Source organism: Gopherus evgoodei, chromosome 14 (genome assembly GCF_007399415.2).
Source record: "Gopherus evgoodei ecotype Sinaloan lineage chromosome 14, rGopEvg1_v1.p, whole genome shotgun sequence".
NCBI lineage: Eukaryota > Metazoa > Chordata > Testudines > Testudinidae > Gopherus > Gopherus evgoodei.
The window spans coordinates 13,527,180-13,543,037 of NC_044335.1; the positions used below are offsets into that span (position 1 = coordinate 13,527,180).

Genomic DNA, 15,858 nt, shown 5'->3' on the forward strand with positions numbered 1-15,858 from the left:
AGTACCACAGAATGAAGTCAAATGCCTACATTTAAACCTGGGTAACAAAGACTGTCTAGTCGTCACTTTAGAGGCCATGGAGGGATTTATCCTTCAATGGCTATCTTAGTTGTAAATAGTTTCTGAATAGTTTGTACACTAAGCACAAAGGCAATACTGAGGAGATTGTTCATCTTCCCCCATGAGGAGAAGAGGAATTATGAGGAAACTGTACCATAGAGTCAATATATGGCAAAGCTTCAGCTCTCTAACTTTAGAAACCTAAGCAATTAACTCTGACTGAAAAGGTCAGAGTCAGCAGCGCTGGTCTCCTTTGACAAGTAAAGCTGTCTAGCACCATTCTGCTTAAATCAGAAATACTTGTGGTTGTGTTAGTCAGCATGTTATTTACACTTTCTTGGGTTTATATAATGGCTTTCTTAAATTTTAGGTTTCGAATACCCTTTACTGTCCAGAATAACAGAGCAGAGGACATTAGCAAGCTCCAAAATGAATGGGTATCGCTTATAGACAGGTATTGCATGCTGTGGAAGAAGCTCTCAGAACCTCAGGATGGCTTTGGAGAAGGCACCTCAGAGGCTGTATATGAAAAACTCATCATCTCTCCAAATAAGCGGGCAGAAGGAGCTCACTGTCTTGCTGTGGGTTCTGAAGCACCCCCCCGATCAATCCCCTTCACAGAGCAAACAACCCCAGGATCATCATTTCCGCTTTCCAGAGTTCAGGCAGTGGTGCCACCACCACCTTCTTTCCCTCCGCCCTCCCGCCCCTCTCCAGCATGGAAAAGAACAAAAGCTTTTCACTGGGATGTTGTCCCTCAAGACAAGGTCAGGATAAAAGTAACTGCTCTTCATCATGATCAAGTAGCTGGAGTGGGAAGCGGAAATATTTTTTAAAAAAATGACAGGACATGCAACTATGTTGCATGTACTACTGCAGTAATTATCCATGCAAGTGGAGTAATTGTTCCATGAAAGAACCTGGTTACCTAATTGCATGTGCAGTTACCCAGTTTGCAAGTAGGATTGCAGCAAATATTCATTCACATAGGTTGTGAAGTTGTACATGCACATTTTGCACAGGCAGTTGTACACTTGGTTGAAAATCTATATGTTAATGTATTTAACAATTATCAAGGAATGAACCTGACAATGTTCTCATGCCAGTTTTTTTCTTAAATGTTGAGAATAGGCAAAATCCACAGGCACATTAGCTGAAGATCTTGTCTCAGTTCAGGGCAACTGCACCTGTATTACTTCTTCACGGTCCCTTGAGAGCACCAACTCTAGGCTCCCAGCTCCTCAGCCATCACCTTTCTTGGGCCGAGACCTGCATCTCTTTCCCTCTGGACTGGGTTTTTATAAAAGCTGCCCAGTTCCCTGCCTACATTGTGATATTCTTAGCCAGTATCTGTGATTTGGTTTCTCTTCAGAGTTAAGAACAGTGTAATTGCCTGCATTACAGAGAGAATATATTAAAAACAACAAAATAACCAACATGCATGCTAAAAAGCATACCAGAGGTCACCCTAACTCCAGCCTTAGGCTGTGGTAAATGTCAGTTCTTTAAAACCCACAACTGGGTTTTCCCTGTGGTTTCAAGTTCATAGCTGTCTCAGGTTCAGAAGCAGAACAGCTATGTTTTCCTGTTATACAGCTTGGGGTTTTGATCTTGGCCTCACATAACAGGATATCAGCAGACAATGACTATGCACTCCTCAGGGCATAATTTCAAATGGCTGGGTTTTCGCATAACTGTAGAGGGGGAATTTGCATTCACCTCCCTCCAGATATTCTCCTGCAAAATCTCTTAACACTTTCTGTTCCAAAAGTCCGTTCTTGTCTGGCACACTGGTCAATATAGTCCCTTGAACCCCCAGGTCTCACATCTGTCATGCCTCCCCTCTCTCGAGGTTACATACAGTCCTGTCCCACAATAATACATAAACTTCATTTAATACAATGGCCCCCAAATATACTTAAAGTGAATTCAATAAGGTCTCCCATGGATATGGCCGGTGATTGCCATATCTGTCAAAGATGGGATTTGCCCATCCCATGCACATCCTTAATGGCATCTTTCAGCCCACCTGCTCTGCTGTGTCTGTCACTTCCTCCAGCCAGAGCCACTGATGGTTGCCTTGAATTCTCCAGTATGGAGGATTCTCCAGAATCCTCTGCCTGAGTGACACAGGTGCTTCAGAGAAAGCAGTGCTGCACTCAATATTCTGGGGCCCATCAGAGTGCCAGCTGCACCTAGAAATAACGGATGGGGAAGAGACCTATCAAGCCACCTATTCCAGAAATGAAAGGAGGGAGTTATTGGTGGGAATTAAACTTCATATCTGGAGAAAAGCAGTTTAGGACTAGTCTGCTGCTGAGTGATAACAGCAGTATTAGTACTCGTCAGACACTTCCTTAGATGGGATGCCCTACGCTGCCACATAGTCTATGCCTAAGGCTGCACCTGATAATACATGATGGTTTTCCTTCCACTTGCTAGTCCTATTTCCTTCTTGAGGAAAACTATGCACGGAGCATTGGGCAGATCAAGCCTGGTTACTCTGTCCATTTTCTATATCTGACTCTGCCTGTTTGGCTTGTAGCCAACGTCCTGAAGCTCACTAGATGAGAACAGGCTTTCCTGTGAGATGCCCAGAATTTCCTGCGTCCAGCAAGCCAGCAGCTACACAGAGAATGCTCCTGCAGCATTGTTGGCACTGTATTTCCACTTCAAGCGGAAACACCGGGCCTTGCCCTTACCTGTGCCAACTCATCCATTCTGAGCTAGCTCCTTTGGTCTTAGTGGCCCCCTCAAACCCTGGAAACATGTATGACTTTTGACCTACAGTCTCCCAACTTGGAGTCTCGTGCTGTGCTTTCCAGCAACATAGTAGGAGGTGAGCTAAAACAGATCTGTGCGTGGGTGGGGGAAAGGGGTGAGTGGGAGAGATTGAGAGAGAACAGTACATGCCATGCAGTTGGGGGTAACATACCTTAGGTGAAAAGTGGAACTTGGGAACAGCTGTTCTCTGTAGAACACTGCTCTGGGAACCTTGTGGTTGTCTACGTAGCATCTAGCTTCAGCTGCATACTTGCAACACATTCAGGGAGGTCTCCTGCGAAAGGGAGGATGTATCAGAAACTCTGCAAGGTTCAACGCATACCTTCCCATAGGAGGGTACATTATGACCACTTACCACACGTGAGGATTGTTTGCAGCTATGCCCTGGCGCACACAGAGTGATTTCATATTTCCATGTAGCTGGTACTCCTGTTGTTTTCTGGTTTTGTCATTTCAAATGATGGGTCTGCCACTGTAAGAACAACAGTAATTTAAAGAACCTGTTTGCATGGAAACTTTGTGATAATGTTACTGTGACTTAAATTTATCTTGTTGCTCCTGTATTTTTAGATTCAGAAATCAATCTGGGCATCATGTAGCCGACATAAGAAAAAAATAGATGAATCTAGAATCTACGACCAGTTTCATATCCAGGACATGGTGATATTTTCAGGCAACGAACCTTCAGTGAATCGGCATATTATGTTAAATCAAAAAATTGCACATACCTTCAGTAAGTGTGATAATATGAACTGTGTGCACATATTCTGCATTCCTAAGGCAAAGCCTGCCTGCAGCTTGTATTTACGGTTACCACAATGTCATGTGTAAATCAGGTAGGTTCACATGTAAATATCTAAATAGAGATTTTAGGACTGCATGGCCCAATTCTCTACATTTGACTCCTAAAGATTGTGTGTGTATGTGTATGTGTGCACCTCCTCCTACCCCCTTCCCCAAAAGATGCTTTGGGAAGGAGGACAAGGGCACTATTTACAAATATTTGAAGGGCACAAGCACCAAAATGAGAGGAGAATTATTTAGGGTGCTGAGGTATCATTAGCAGCAGTGGGATGAAACTGAGAAAAGGGGAAATGTAGGCTGAATATCAGGAAAAGCTTCCTGGCAGTGATATCTATTAGGCTGTAGATTATTTTCCCAAACGAAACAATTTTAAGCCTCATGCTTTGGACACTGAAATCTAGACTAGACAAAACATGTGAGCAGGCCCTGAGGAGCATGGTCCTACTTTGACAGGGAGATGGACTAGATGATACAAGGCTTTTCCCGCTCTCTTTTCTATGCTCCTATTCCAGGAGTCTCCCTGCTTGCTTAGGTTTTGGTCTTATTTCAGGAGGGTCCTCCATGGCCACAAAAACTAGCTTTAAAAGTCACAAAGCAAGCTCAGTTGCTGTTTACTGACCTTTTACTTTTAGAACCTGGCTCTCTCTAAGAGGTGAATATATATCTGTATGGTACAGCTGTACTCCTCTTTTGTGCTTGGTGGATATATTGCATCTCATCCCATGATGTCACAGAAGATGGGCATATGGGCCTGATGCAAACCCAGTGGAGTCAGTGGTGGGACTCCCATTGACTTTGAAGAGCTTTGCATGAGGCTAATGGCACCTGTCACTGGTACGGGGTGGTGGGGATAGAGTGAGGTACAGTGTATCAGGAAAAGAGTGGTACAGTTAATATTCTGAGTGCTTTGGAAATCTGAGAATGCAACTCATAGTCAGGGTAGCACAGGTGCCAATTTGTGGAGCTGCCTCCATAACTAGCCTCAGAGAAGCAGAAATTGTTCATAACTTCCTCTAAATTTCTAATAAAATATACACATGCTTTTCAGATGTGCCAAGTGCACTAAATGTACAATGTCTTTCTTTTGTTGAATTTAAAACACTGACACACAAAGAGCTGGAGTAATCTAGTTCATCCACCCTTTGGATCAGTAGTGGGCAACCTGCAGCTTCCGGGCCACACGCGGCCCATCAGGGTAATCCACTGGCTGGCCGCCAGACCATTTGTTTAGACGGGGGTCTCTAGGAATTTTGCCGCCCCAAGCACGGCAGGCAGGCTGCCTTCTGCGGCTTGCCTGCGGATTGTCTGCTGGTCCTGTGGCTTCGGACAACCTCCCACAGTCACACCTGCGGGAGGTCCTCCGAAGCCACGGGACCAGCGGACTCTCCGCAGGCAAGCCGCTGAGGGCAGCCTGCCTGCCGCCCTCACGGCACCGGCAGAGTGCCCCTCGCGGCTTGCCGCCCCAAGCATGCACTTGGCGTGCTGGGGCCTGGAGCCACCCCTGTGTTTAGATTTACATGGCTGCCCACAGTTCCCAGTGGCCGTGGTTCATCGTTCCTGGCCAGTGGGAGCTGCGGGAAGCGGCATGGGCCTGGCCACCTCTTCCAGCTGCTCCCATTGGCCGGGAACAGTGAACTGCGGCCACTGGGAACTGTAGGCAGCTGTGTAAATGTAAACAAATGGTCTGGTGGCCCACCAGGGGATTACCCTGATGGGCTGCAGGTTGCCCACCACTGCTTTGGATTATTTACAGACCCCTGCAGGGAGAGTACTGGCTTTTTATCCATGCAGGCACAGGTAGTTCAGACTACTAATGTAAGATTCCAGTCTGAATGACAGATCATCAATTAGAGCCTTCCTCCTTGTATCTGGGGCACTACTCATTGGCTCTGCAGAAGACCTAAACTGGAATGAACTCTCACAGCTAATGAAACAGATCAATGGGTTAACTTGGCCTGACTAGTAAGATGATGGGAAACTCTTTCAAGTACTTTAATGAGGAAGGATAGTTGTAAAGGGATCAAGAATAATTGTTTTTCAGAGACTATTTTGATTTCTCTTGCAAGCTGATCAAACTTTGATCACAAGTTAAATTAATTCTAAAAAGGAAGCTAGATTAATCCCACAGTAAGTGCTGGCAACCACAGTTCTCAAATAAATTAATGAATAACAAGATGAGTCTCAAAAAATCGTTAGGTTATAATTTCTTAAAAATTTGCGTGTTTTTCAAAGCAAAGAGAGTTGGAAAGGAATTGGAAGAGGAAAAAGAGTAATAAAGCACACAATATAGCTTAAAATATAGCTAGAATTATAGCCTAATATAGTTTACATTATTTAATTTATTTTTAGCTATTTCATTATTTCCTGTAGAAGAAATAAACTGCTCTAGAACCTGCTTATGTGTCTCAATGTGACAGAGACAAGAACAGTACTGTCAGTCAGCCAGGGAAGTGGACATCAAGAGCAGTGGTTCTCCACAAGGGGTACATGTATCCCTGGGGGTATGCAGAGATCTTCCAGGGGGTACATCGACTCATCTAGATATTTGCCTGGTTCTACAACAGGCTACCAAGAAAGCACTAGTGAACTCAGCGCAAACTAAAATTTCATATAGACAACGATTTGCTTATACTGTTCGATGTACTATATCAGCAGTTCTCAAACCGAGGGCAAGTTCATTTAATGGGGTCACTACGGCGGTGTTAGACCTTCTGGAACCCCAGGGAGAAAGCTGAAACCTGAGCCCTGCTGCATGAGGCTGAAGCCAAAGCCCAAGTTTTTAAGTGAGGTGAAACTTGGCTTATGCACGGCAAATCAGACTGCTGAAAGGGGTACAGTAGTCTGGAAAGGTTGAGAACCACTGATCTAGGGCCACAATGAAAAGTTTATGCTAATGGGAAAATGTGTGGTCTAATCTAATGGATAAATTACTGGTGTAGGAGTTGGAAAACCAGACTGTGCTGTGTGACCTTGGGCTTGCCACTTCACCTTTCTGAGGCTCAGTTTTCCCATGTGCAAATGAGGCATGATCCTTTAACTGACTTTGGAAATGCTTTGAGATCTGTAAATGGAAAGCTCTGTAAGGGGAGCAAAATATTATTCCGAGGAGCTGTTGGTAATAAATTTAATTTTGAGGGAACTGTAAAAGTTTCTGATGGTGACATAGAGTTAGGGAAGGAGAAGTAGAGTGGAGATTTGGGCTCAAATACTATGAAAGTTAGGGGGACACCTAAAAAAAATTGTGGACATTCCCTTGAATAAACAACTCAATTCAGTTCACCTTTGTGTCCATCCTTTTTGTGTCAGATTTCACTGATTATTCTAGAAAATAAGTTCAATGGCACCAATGTTTATGGACAATTAATTTTAAGCACCTATTAGAGAATATTAGTAGAAAGCCAGTTCTGAACTCAGATCACAAATATTTGCACCAGGAACCTGATTCTAAGAGTTCCAGAAACTGAAGCAAGCCCATGTGACCTCTGTGGCTAACCAGCATACAGCCGCTGAATTTTAGCTGTTAAATCCTTACACTGGAGTGCTCCTGACCAGAGTTAGGCAAATAATGGATTTTTTTGGTTCGTCGGCAACTGAAAAAAATCATTGTTTCAATTTTGAGAATTTTTTGTCTGAAAAATTTTAAAGTTAAAAGAAATTTCAAAACAAAGTCATTTTGAACTGAAATGTTTTATTGTGAAAATGTCAAAACAAAAATGTTTAACTTATTTAGAATTAAAAATTTTTCTTTTTGACCAAAACAATTTGATGAAGTAAATTCATAAAATATTATAGTGTTGGTGAATCTGCATTTTTCACCAGAAAAAAAAGTTTGAGTTGAAAATTTCACCTGTCTGCAGACCAAAAATTAGTCAGTGACTAATTTCAAAGTCTGAATACATTCAAGAAAATCGTGAACCGTTTGAGGACAGTTTGTGATCAGGAAGAGACTAAATTTGTTGAATAAATCATTCAGTGCATAAAATTTCATTTCTTCTTCCCATCTACTCTCCTGTCTCCACAGATTCACTTTGGGCCAAACATGTGTATAAAATGTCACAGTTCTGATCCATATGTATTTCAGGTCTCACGCCAACAGTATTACTTAAGAGAGAGTTGGATCAGGAATATATTCTAATCCTGATTCATCCTTCGTAGGCTGCCATGAAACAAATGCAGTGGGCGGAAAAGGGTGTGGGGGAAGGAGGCACAGATTGAACATTCTATATTCCATCTCTTCTCAATTGGCAGATAGTCCCTTGGGGTCCACTGCCAGCTGGTGCAACCCTCCCAAAGCTACTGTAACCTGGCTTGGGACCAGGCAGAGAATCAGTGAATCGTAAGTGTGGTTCCTGACAACCCGCTTCTGTTGAGCTCCAGTCCAGCAGAGAATCTGAGCCAAAGTCCGTAGCAACATTTAGAAGCATGTTTAAGCTTCTCACTTTTCCATCTCTTTCTAGATGTATTTTTCCCTTTGCTCTGTGGTGATGACGCTGAAGGCTGAGAACACAATACCAAACAAGTTATGGTATTATGGGCTGTGCCTTTAGGGGCTGAACTTTGATATTCACAGAGAGATTGACAGTCCTTTTTTTCAGGTAGTTAGCTTAGAATGCAGGATCTTAACCCACCATTTTTGGGAACAGACAAATAAGCCTGTTTGACTATTCCCATTTCCCTTTTGTGGCTTCTAATATGAACCAGGCTGTCTCTAGCACATTATAAAAAAAAAACCCCAAACTACCATATTCAGAGCATGGAACCCCAGGAAACTGTGTCCCTTAGAGTATGTCTACATTGCTAAAAAGGTGTGCTCTTAACTCAAGTTAGCTAACCCAAGTTAAAATAGCAGTGAAGATGTGACAACTCAGGTTAGCAGCTTGAGTGAAAGCCTATAGTAGAGGCTGGTGTTGAACTTTAGCTGCAAAGCTGAGTTGCCATGTCTTCAATGCTATTTGCAGATGACTTGGCTAACCTGACTTAAGAGCACACTTTTTGCAGTGTAGACATACCTTTAGGGGTAGCCCTTCCAGGGGAGGGTTGAAGTGCAGTGTAGGGGAAGATTGCATTGCTGCTGCCTTTATTTTGTGGATAAACAGATGACTAGTCTGCAGGGCTATCAATTGGTACCTTTCATGAGCTTTAAAAAAAATAACAATAAATGGTAGGTTTAATATCTTTGATGTTTAAAGCACCAGGAGAAATAAAATAAAGATCAATATGTAATTATATGCTGTTTTTTATTCCAAACAAATGAAAGTGTACTCTGACTACTGAATTCAACAGGAATATTTAATAGTGAGCACTTGTGTGCTTTCAGCTGACAGTATCTTGATAGTTCTGTCTAATGCAATGACTGCATTCTAACAAAAAATAATATGGATTTTTGATGCTCTACCACTATTTGTACTTGCAGAGAATATAAAGACCAGGGTTTTCACTTGAACTTTTAATGGCTGCTAAGTGAAAACTAATTTTATCGGGGAAGTGAATGTGAAATGTTCCAGTGGATTCCCTCCCTTGTACATTTATCTCCAAGTAATCAAAGAATCATTCTCCCTCTAGACATTTTTCTGAAAAGTTTTCATATAAAACCAAACCAGCTGAAAGAAAAATTATACATTCTACATGAAGATGGTGGTGGACTTACAGATGAGCAGATTACAGCCTTAAGAAGGTAACCTTTTGGATTCAGTTTTTTATGATATCTATTACCAGATTCGTTTTCTGCAAATAAAGGGAAATTCAGGGAAAGTGTTTACCCAGGCATCTGATGTACCCTGACTGCTGCATTGAAAATTAGAGGAGCATGTATAAATGTCATTGTCTGCTATCCATTGTTCTCCAAAGAAACCAGCAGCCGCCGTGCTCTTGCTAGTGCAAGCTTCAGGAAAGCAGGAGTTTGGGAAGTGACAGCAAGTCAGGCATAATTTTGGGTGTAGTGGAATGTTAGTGAAATGGTAATGCATTGGGTCAGTGGGATTTCCCATGTCCGTGACAGCATTATCTTTATGGGGAAAATCCACTACACCTTGATACAATGTTAGCTTGGTATGCCATCAGTTATTTGTTTGAGAAAAAGAGAAACAAAGAGAATTCTCAAAAAGAACAGGAGTACTTGTGGCCCCTTAGAGACAAACAAATTTATTTGAGCATAAGCTTTCGTGGCTACAGCTCACTTCTTCGGACATGCATCCAAAGAAGTGGGCTGTAGCCCATGAAAGTTTATGCTCAAATAAATTTGTTCGTCTCTAAGGTGCCACAAGTACTCCTGTTCTTTTTGCAGATACAGACTAACACAGCTGCTGCTCTGAAAAGAGAATTCTGTTTCCCTTTTGAATACTGGTTTGGAGAGGGGCAAGGTAGGCAGGTCTTATAAAAGCTTTTTTTGGACAGACAGGATGTTATGGACATCACACACAGTATTTATTAGGGGTAGAGATTTTTTGATCCAACACTGAAAATGAAGTTTCTGTAATTTTTAAATTTGTGCCTTTGAAAATCTGTCCCTATGGATATAAATAAGCACAAGTAGGACATAACCACTTACAGTGTATAGGAACTGGGTAGTATCCCTTTAAATAGTTTGTGAGCCTGGATGCCTAACTGCCCTTTTTGCCTTTGAAAATCTTCCCCATAATACATACAGATGTGTATGTGCCTATTCCAGAGGTTTGGTACCTTTGCCATAAATGTAAAATTCTCCTGGAAAAATTGACAGCAGCTGCTTCTCTTCCGCAATCAAGAACATCTCCAACTTATTTGATCAAGACATTGTTGGAGAGGTGAAGGAAGCAGGTGTTTAAAGAGTTATTAAAATACTGCTCCTTCTGCTTTAGAGCCTAGGTTTAGATCTGCCCTTTGAAAAGTGATTTTGGAACCCTGATCTACTCTGCACTGGGCATTTGTCCACATCATACATCACTTATAAAATGTATGGAATTATATGTATGCTTAGAAGATGACCAGAACTGGAAGATCAGTAGTATTGCATATCTGGAATGAGATGTTTGTACAAAAACTTGCCTGCAATAGAAGAAGATTTAGAAAATTCAATAACTCCCTTGTATCATAGGCACAAACAAAGTCATATTAACATTTTTAAAGGCAATGATATTCTGGTGAAAGATTTCCTGGTACCTGGGTGCAACTCAGTTACTAGTTTATGCAGTCTGTGGGCCAGATTCTCAGCTGGTGAAAAGTAGCCTACCTCCGTGGAAGTTAAGGGAGCTATGCTGATTTACACCAGCAGAGGATCTGACTCCAAAGCCTTGGTTTCAAAAAGTGACCTTATTCTCTAGTTCCTAACTATCCTGACCAAAGTACATGCTGACCAAGAATTAACTCTCCTGAAATACTTTGTTAATACAAGCAAACAGGTGGGTGGAGCTAACAGGAATGAACAAATGCTGCTGGTCACATAATCTGGCAGAGTGCACAGAACAAGTTCAACCCTACTTGCAGGTGGCAACTAATGTAAACTCTCTCTTAGGAGAGAAAGCACTAGTTATGGGAACTCTCATTGAAATTAAAGGAGGGTTTTCAGGGAGCATTTTTATCAGGAATAACTCAGATATTAAACAATGCCCATGACCCTGGATATTAAACAATGCCCTTGCTGTAGACCTACCCTGTATTTGCAAATACATATAATCCCTGAATATATACCCAGTGTCCGGACCTCAAGACACCACGCTATATTTACACCAGCGTCTTCAGCTGATTTAAATTAGTTCAGCTCCATTGAAGTTAGGGGTGCTACACTGATTTACACTAGCTGGGGTTCTAGCCTATTAAGCAATGATATAAAATGGAAGAGGATTTTTTTCAAGATTTCAAAATGCTCTTTTGTATAGCGATGATGTTGAGGGAAGCATTAAGAGATGCAATTGCATGTAATGTTAGATTCTATAGAAGGGCAGGTGTTATGTTCTGTGCTAATGTATTGTCAGAGTCTAACAGAGTTACAAATTTCAGCAAGAGTTTGAGAGCTTTTTTCTCTGTATATGAAACAGATTTCAAAATGTTACTGAACAGACAATACATATTTCAGAATCAAGGACCGGTTTTCAAAAAGGCTCGGTGTCCTTCAGTTCCCATTTAAACACCTAAATGAAGGGGGCAGATTTTCAAAAGTTTTCAGTACCTAGCAGTTTCTCTTCAGAACACTGGACTCAGAACAATAGAAACTGCAAGAAAATGATCATTTCTGAGAATCTGCCCACTACATCTGGGTGCTGAAATGGGAACTTTTGAAAACTTGACCCAAATTATTTAGGAAAACAGGAATCTAAATACTGTACATATTTACAATGAGTCAGGAAACTTTTTCTGAAGCATTCCTATATTACAGAAATGTTACAGTATATAAACATCAATGGGAAATCCAAATCCTACTATCCAAAGGAAAATTCACAAAATTTTACAGCTAAATGCAACATTAAAATGTTAAGGTCGTGGCCAGTGGACAAAATTCTGCTTTTAGTTTGGCGTAAATATGAAATAAAATAATTGCAACCAATTGCATTGAGGAACTAGATGAATATTATTGGACAAACATAAGCGTTATTTTGATTCAGAAACCATTCCTTATTTCTGTGAGTGAATTCTCTGTTAATGTTTGGAAATCAGTAGCAAAACACAAGGATTTGCACCCATCTCTATAGTGAGTTTGATTATTCTAAGCAGTATTATGAGGGATACCTTTGAGAAGTCACATGGACCAGAATTTTCAAAAGTATATGCTATTTTTTAGTGTCTAGCTTGAGACACCTAAGGCATGATTTTTCATAACTTCACTTGACTTCAGAAGTTTCTGCAGATGCTCAGCACCTCTGAAAATCAGACCCTAGGTATCTCAAACTGGGTGCCACCAAGTGGAGATGCCAAAAATTAGTGGTCACTTTTAAAAAAATTTGATATTAATGTCTTTGCCTCAGTTTCCCCATTTGTAAAACAGGGATAATTCTACCTACCCACCTTTGTAAAGTGCTTTCAGATCTACAAATGAAAAGCCACTGCTTGAGTACTGCATATTATTATTATTTCCAAGGCCACATGTATGTGTTTAACTGATTACTGTGATAACCAGATACTGATTACTGTAATCATTACTGTGGCCACTTGTTGTTAGCTTCTCCTGCAGTTAGATTGAACTCCGGGGAAAGTAACCTTACTATATAATCTGAAACAGAACAAGTAGAATATAATACACAGTACCGGAGGTGCAATATATGGAATGGACAAACTGTATCATAATACAATATTTTTCTGGGAAAGAGAATGTCTTATTTTCATTCATTATTTTTCAGATATCTGCCAACTCCAAAAGATTTAGAAATGTATCAGTCCTTCAAGGGATCTCCTGCAGAGCTGCATGTGGTTGATCAGTTTATGTTAGAGGTAAGCAAATGTAGCAGTCATTAAAAACATGTCACATGAGATTTCTGGGATTCTCTTTTCCAGCATGGGTTAAAACACTTCAAGAAACTGCCCTTCCTATGATATTTTGGCATTTATATTTCTAATCCCAGCCAGGGATATGGAGGGGCACTCAGGAGGAGAGTATATGGAGAAAAGTTAAGCAAATCTTATGATCCTCCCATTCTTATTCCCAAGAGGTCAGTGTCATTGCTTTTAATAACATCTGGCCCCAAATGTGTGTGTATCTCTGTGCTTAATTTGCACATGCTCCTTATGTGTGCAATTGCGTGACTAAATTTTTAAGGGGTAGTGTAAAATTAATACATGAGAATAGCCCTATAAAAATCTGCACCTATGTCTGAATTGGCAAACCCATTATTAAAAGTACATGTTTGATGAACACAGTATTTGCTGGATGATCATTTCACAATTGATTCAGATTCCATCTTGTTCTATGCAGATGTGTAAAATTCCTCATTTAGGCCAAAGATTGGATCTTTTGCTTACGATACGAGAACTTCCCGTGTGCATGGGTGATCTGGAGCCTGTAAGTGACATGACTTGCTTATGGTTTGCGTTTAACTCAAATCCACCAGTTACATATTAAAGCACCAGATGTCTTTGATGCAAATTTTAAAAGTCGGTGTATGTGAGGTGAGCTTTTCGATGGGAAAACAGTTCACCAGCCATAATGTTGACAGCTCATATTGTAATAATGCAGACAGTCTGATGTATAAGATGTCATTTCACTGCATTATTCAAAAGCAATGTGCAAAAAGGTTTTGATCTATATTGCTCATGGTTTTTATAGCCAAGGGAGTCGAAACTAGTATGAAACTAAATTAGAGATGGGCTAGATTTGAAATACAATATGTACTACCTGCTGGTGTGTTTAAAATACCCTAGGATAAGCCAAAACTTGAGGTCATTTATTAACACAGTGCCACCTGCAGAATGCAGGATCTCAGGAGTGACACGAGACACAGTTCAAACCAGTCAGCACAGCTGACATTTTGCCTGGAATAAATTTTTAAGGCACTAGATGGGTGAATCTTCTATTTTTTTTTTTTTTAAAGCCACAGTAGTCCACAATAATAGTCTCCCCTCCAAAAAAAGCCTAAACTAGAACAGCATCTATTAGTGACATTGCAGTGTTTGGGGAGCTGCTATGGTAAAATACTGTAGTATTTTTTTTTAAATGCTACCTCCTCTGTCTCACCTTGGTGTTGATCGGACTGGCAGTGGGAAGGACAGCCCAGAGTAGAGTGGCAAGGGGAGACTGTATGCCTGTGATGGTTGGGTTGGGCCCCCCTCACACGCTTCTTCAGGTTCTCCATCTCCCATTGGCCAGCAAGCAGGAGAAGTGCTCCCTTGTTAATTTAAATCTCTTCTTGCGTTCCAAGGCCTCTTGCCCCTATAGCTGCAGGAATGACATTAAAACTAGAGCTGGTTGGGACAATTTGGTGAAATAAAAATGTTTCACAGAGATGTATTGGTTTTGATGAGAGAGAGAGAGACACACACACACACACACTCTCAGAGCTAGGTACTCGCTGACTCTATAGCCTAGTTCAGTGATTCTCAGACTGTGGGTTGGGAACCCAAAGTGGATTGCGACCCTGTTTCAATGGGGTCACCAAGGCTGGTGCTAGACTTGCTGGGGCTTGGGTTGAAGCTGAAAGTCAAGCCCAACTGCCCGAGGCTGAAGCCCGAGTCTCACCATCCAGGGCCAAAGCCCAAATCGAAGCTTCTCCTCACAAGGGCAGCAGGGCTTGGGTGGGCTCAGGCTTCAGTCCCCCTCCTAGGGTTGTGTAGTAATTTTTGTTGTCAGATGGGGGTTGCGGTGCGATGAAGTTTGAGACGTCCTGGCCTAGTTAGAGTACTGGCCAAAGCAGTGGAATACGCAAGTTTAAGTCCCTGCTCTTTCTGATTCAGAGTAAGCTGAGGAAAAACACCTCCATGCTACAGTAGATGCTGGAACCTGCATCTTCCCGGGCCTGAGCCCTAACCATCAGGCTGCACATACATTTTGAGCTGAAAATGGACATTTTGGCAAACTTGTTTTTTGCAAAAATGTTCAAAAGATTTTGTTTTCATTCTGCATTGCAGTGAAAACAAATGAAAGTTGCCACAAAATGGAATTGTCGTCCCCCGTCAACTCTAATTAGGGTTGCATGTATTACTGGAGGTTCCATCAACATGACATCATCTTTAATTCCTGGAGACTGTAGGACAGTCCTGGAGAGTTGGCAACCCTAGCTCTAATTAAAACCATGGTAACACTGAGCACAATTCAGACCAAGAATAGAGAGAGAACACTGGTGATACACACACATCTGACCCTGTCTAGCTCAGTGTTACACTCCTGCCATCCCACGCTGAAACCAAATAACCATGAATATTTGGGGAATGTGGTATAATGACTGCTTTGAAGTTATAATACAATCAAGGGTGATTTATTACTCACTGCACAGTGTATTAGTTCCCTAGGTGTCTTATTACTTGGGCTGAATAACATAGGTGTGTAATGTGTAGGATTTCTACATAAAGTAGTAGTGTATTATCAATATACTTTACTACAGTGCCTGACTCTGATGTACAGCCAATATTTTAACAAGGGTTTCCCCCCCTTCCTACAAACTTTGTATGCTTTGTATCTTGCACACAAGAAGCGTGAGGCACTGGAGAATTTATTCACTTGTTTTTCCTATTTTTAAAAAAGCTCTCTTATCCCTAACCGTAGAAAGAAGGCAGCCTCACTGAGCAAACAGTGATATTAAGTTTGATTGC

At 41.4% G+C, this 15,858-nt stretch overlaps 1 protein-coding gene across 2 annotated transcripts in view; it reads left to right on the forward strand.

Moving 5' to 3' along the window:
- LOC115635286 (formin-I-like) overlaps positions 1-15,858 on the forward strand; it is a 57,402-nt gene that overhangs the window by 29,080 nt on the left and 12,464 nt on the right. Inside the window, exons 7-11 of one of the 2 annotated variants that reach the window (XM_030533743.1) lie at positions 431-827; positions 3,415-3,577; positions 9,211-9,322; positions 12,957-13,047; positions 13,529-13,615. In XM_030533743.1, the coding sequence (XP_030389603.1) occupies positions 431-827; positions 3,415-3,577; positions 9,211-9,322; positions 12,957-13,047; positions 13,529-13,615 (850 nt within the window). The remainder of the gene's footprint in view (positions 1-430; positions 828-3,414; positions 3,578-9,210; positions 9,323-12,956; positions 13,048-13,528; positions 13,616-15,858) is intronic. The other variant, XM_030533744.1, reaches the window with a different exon arrangement.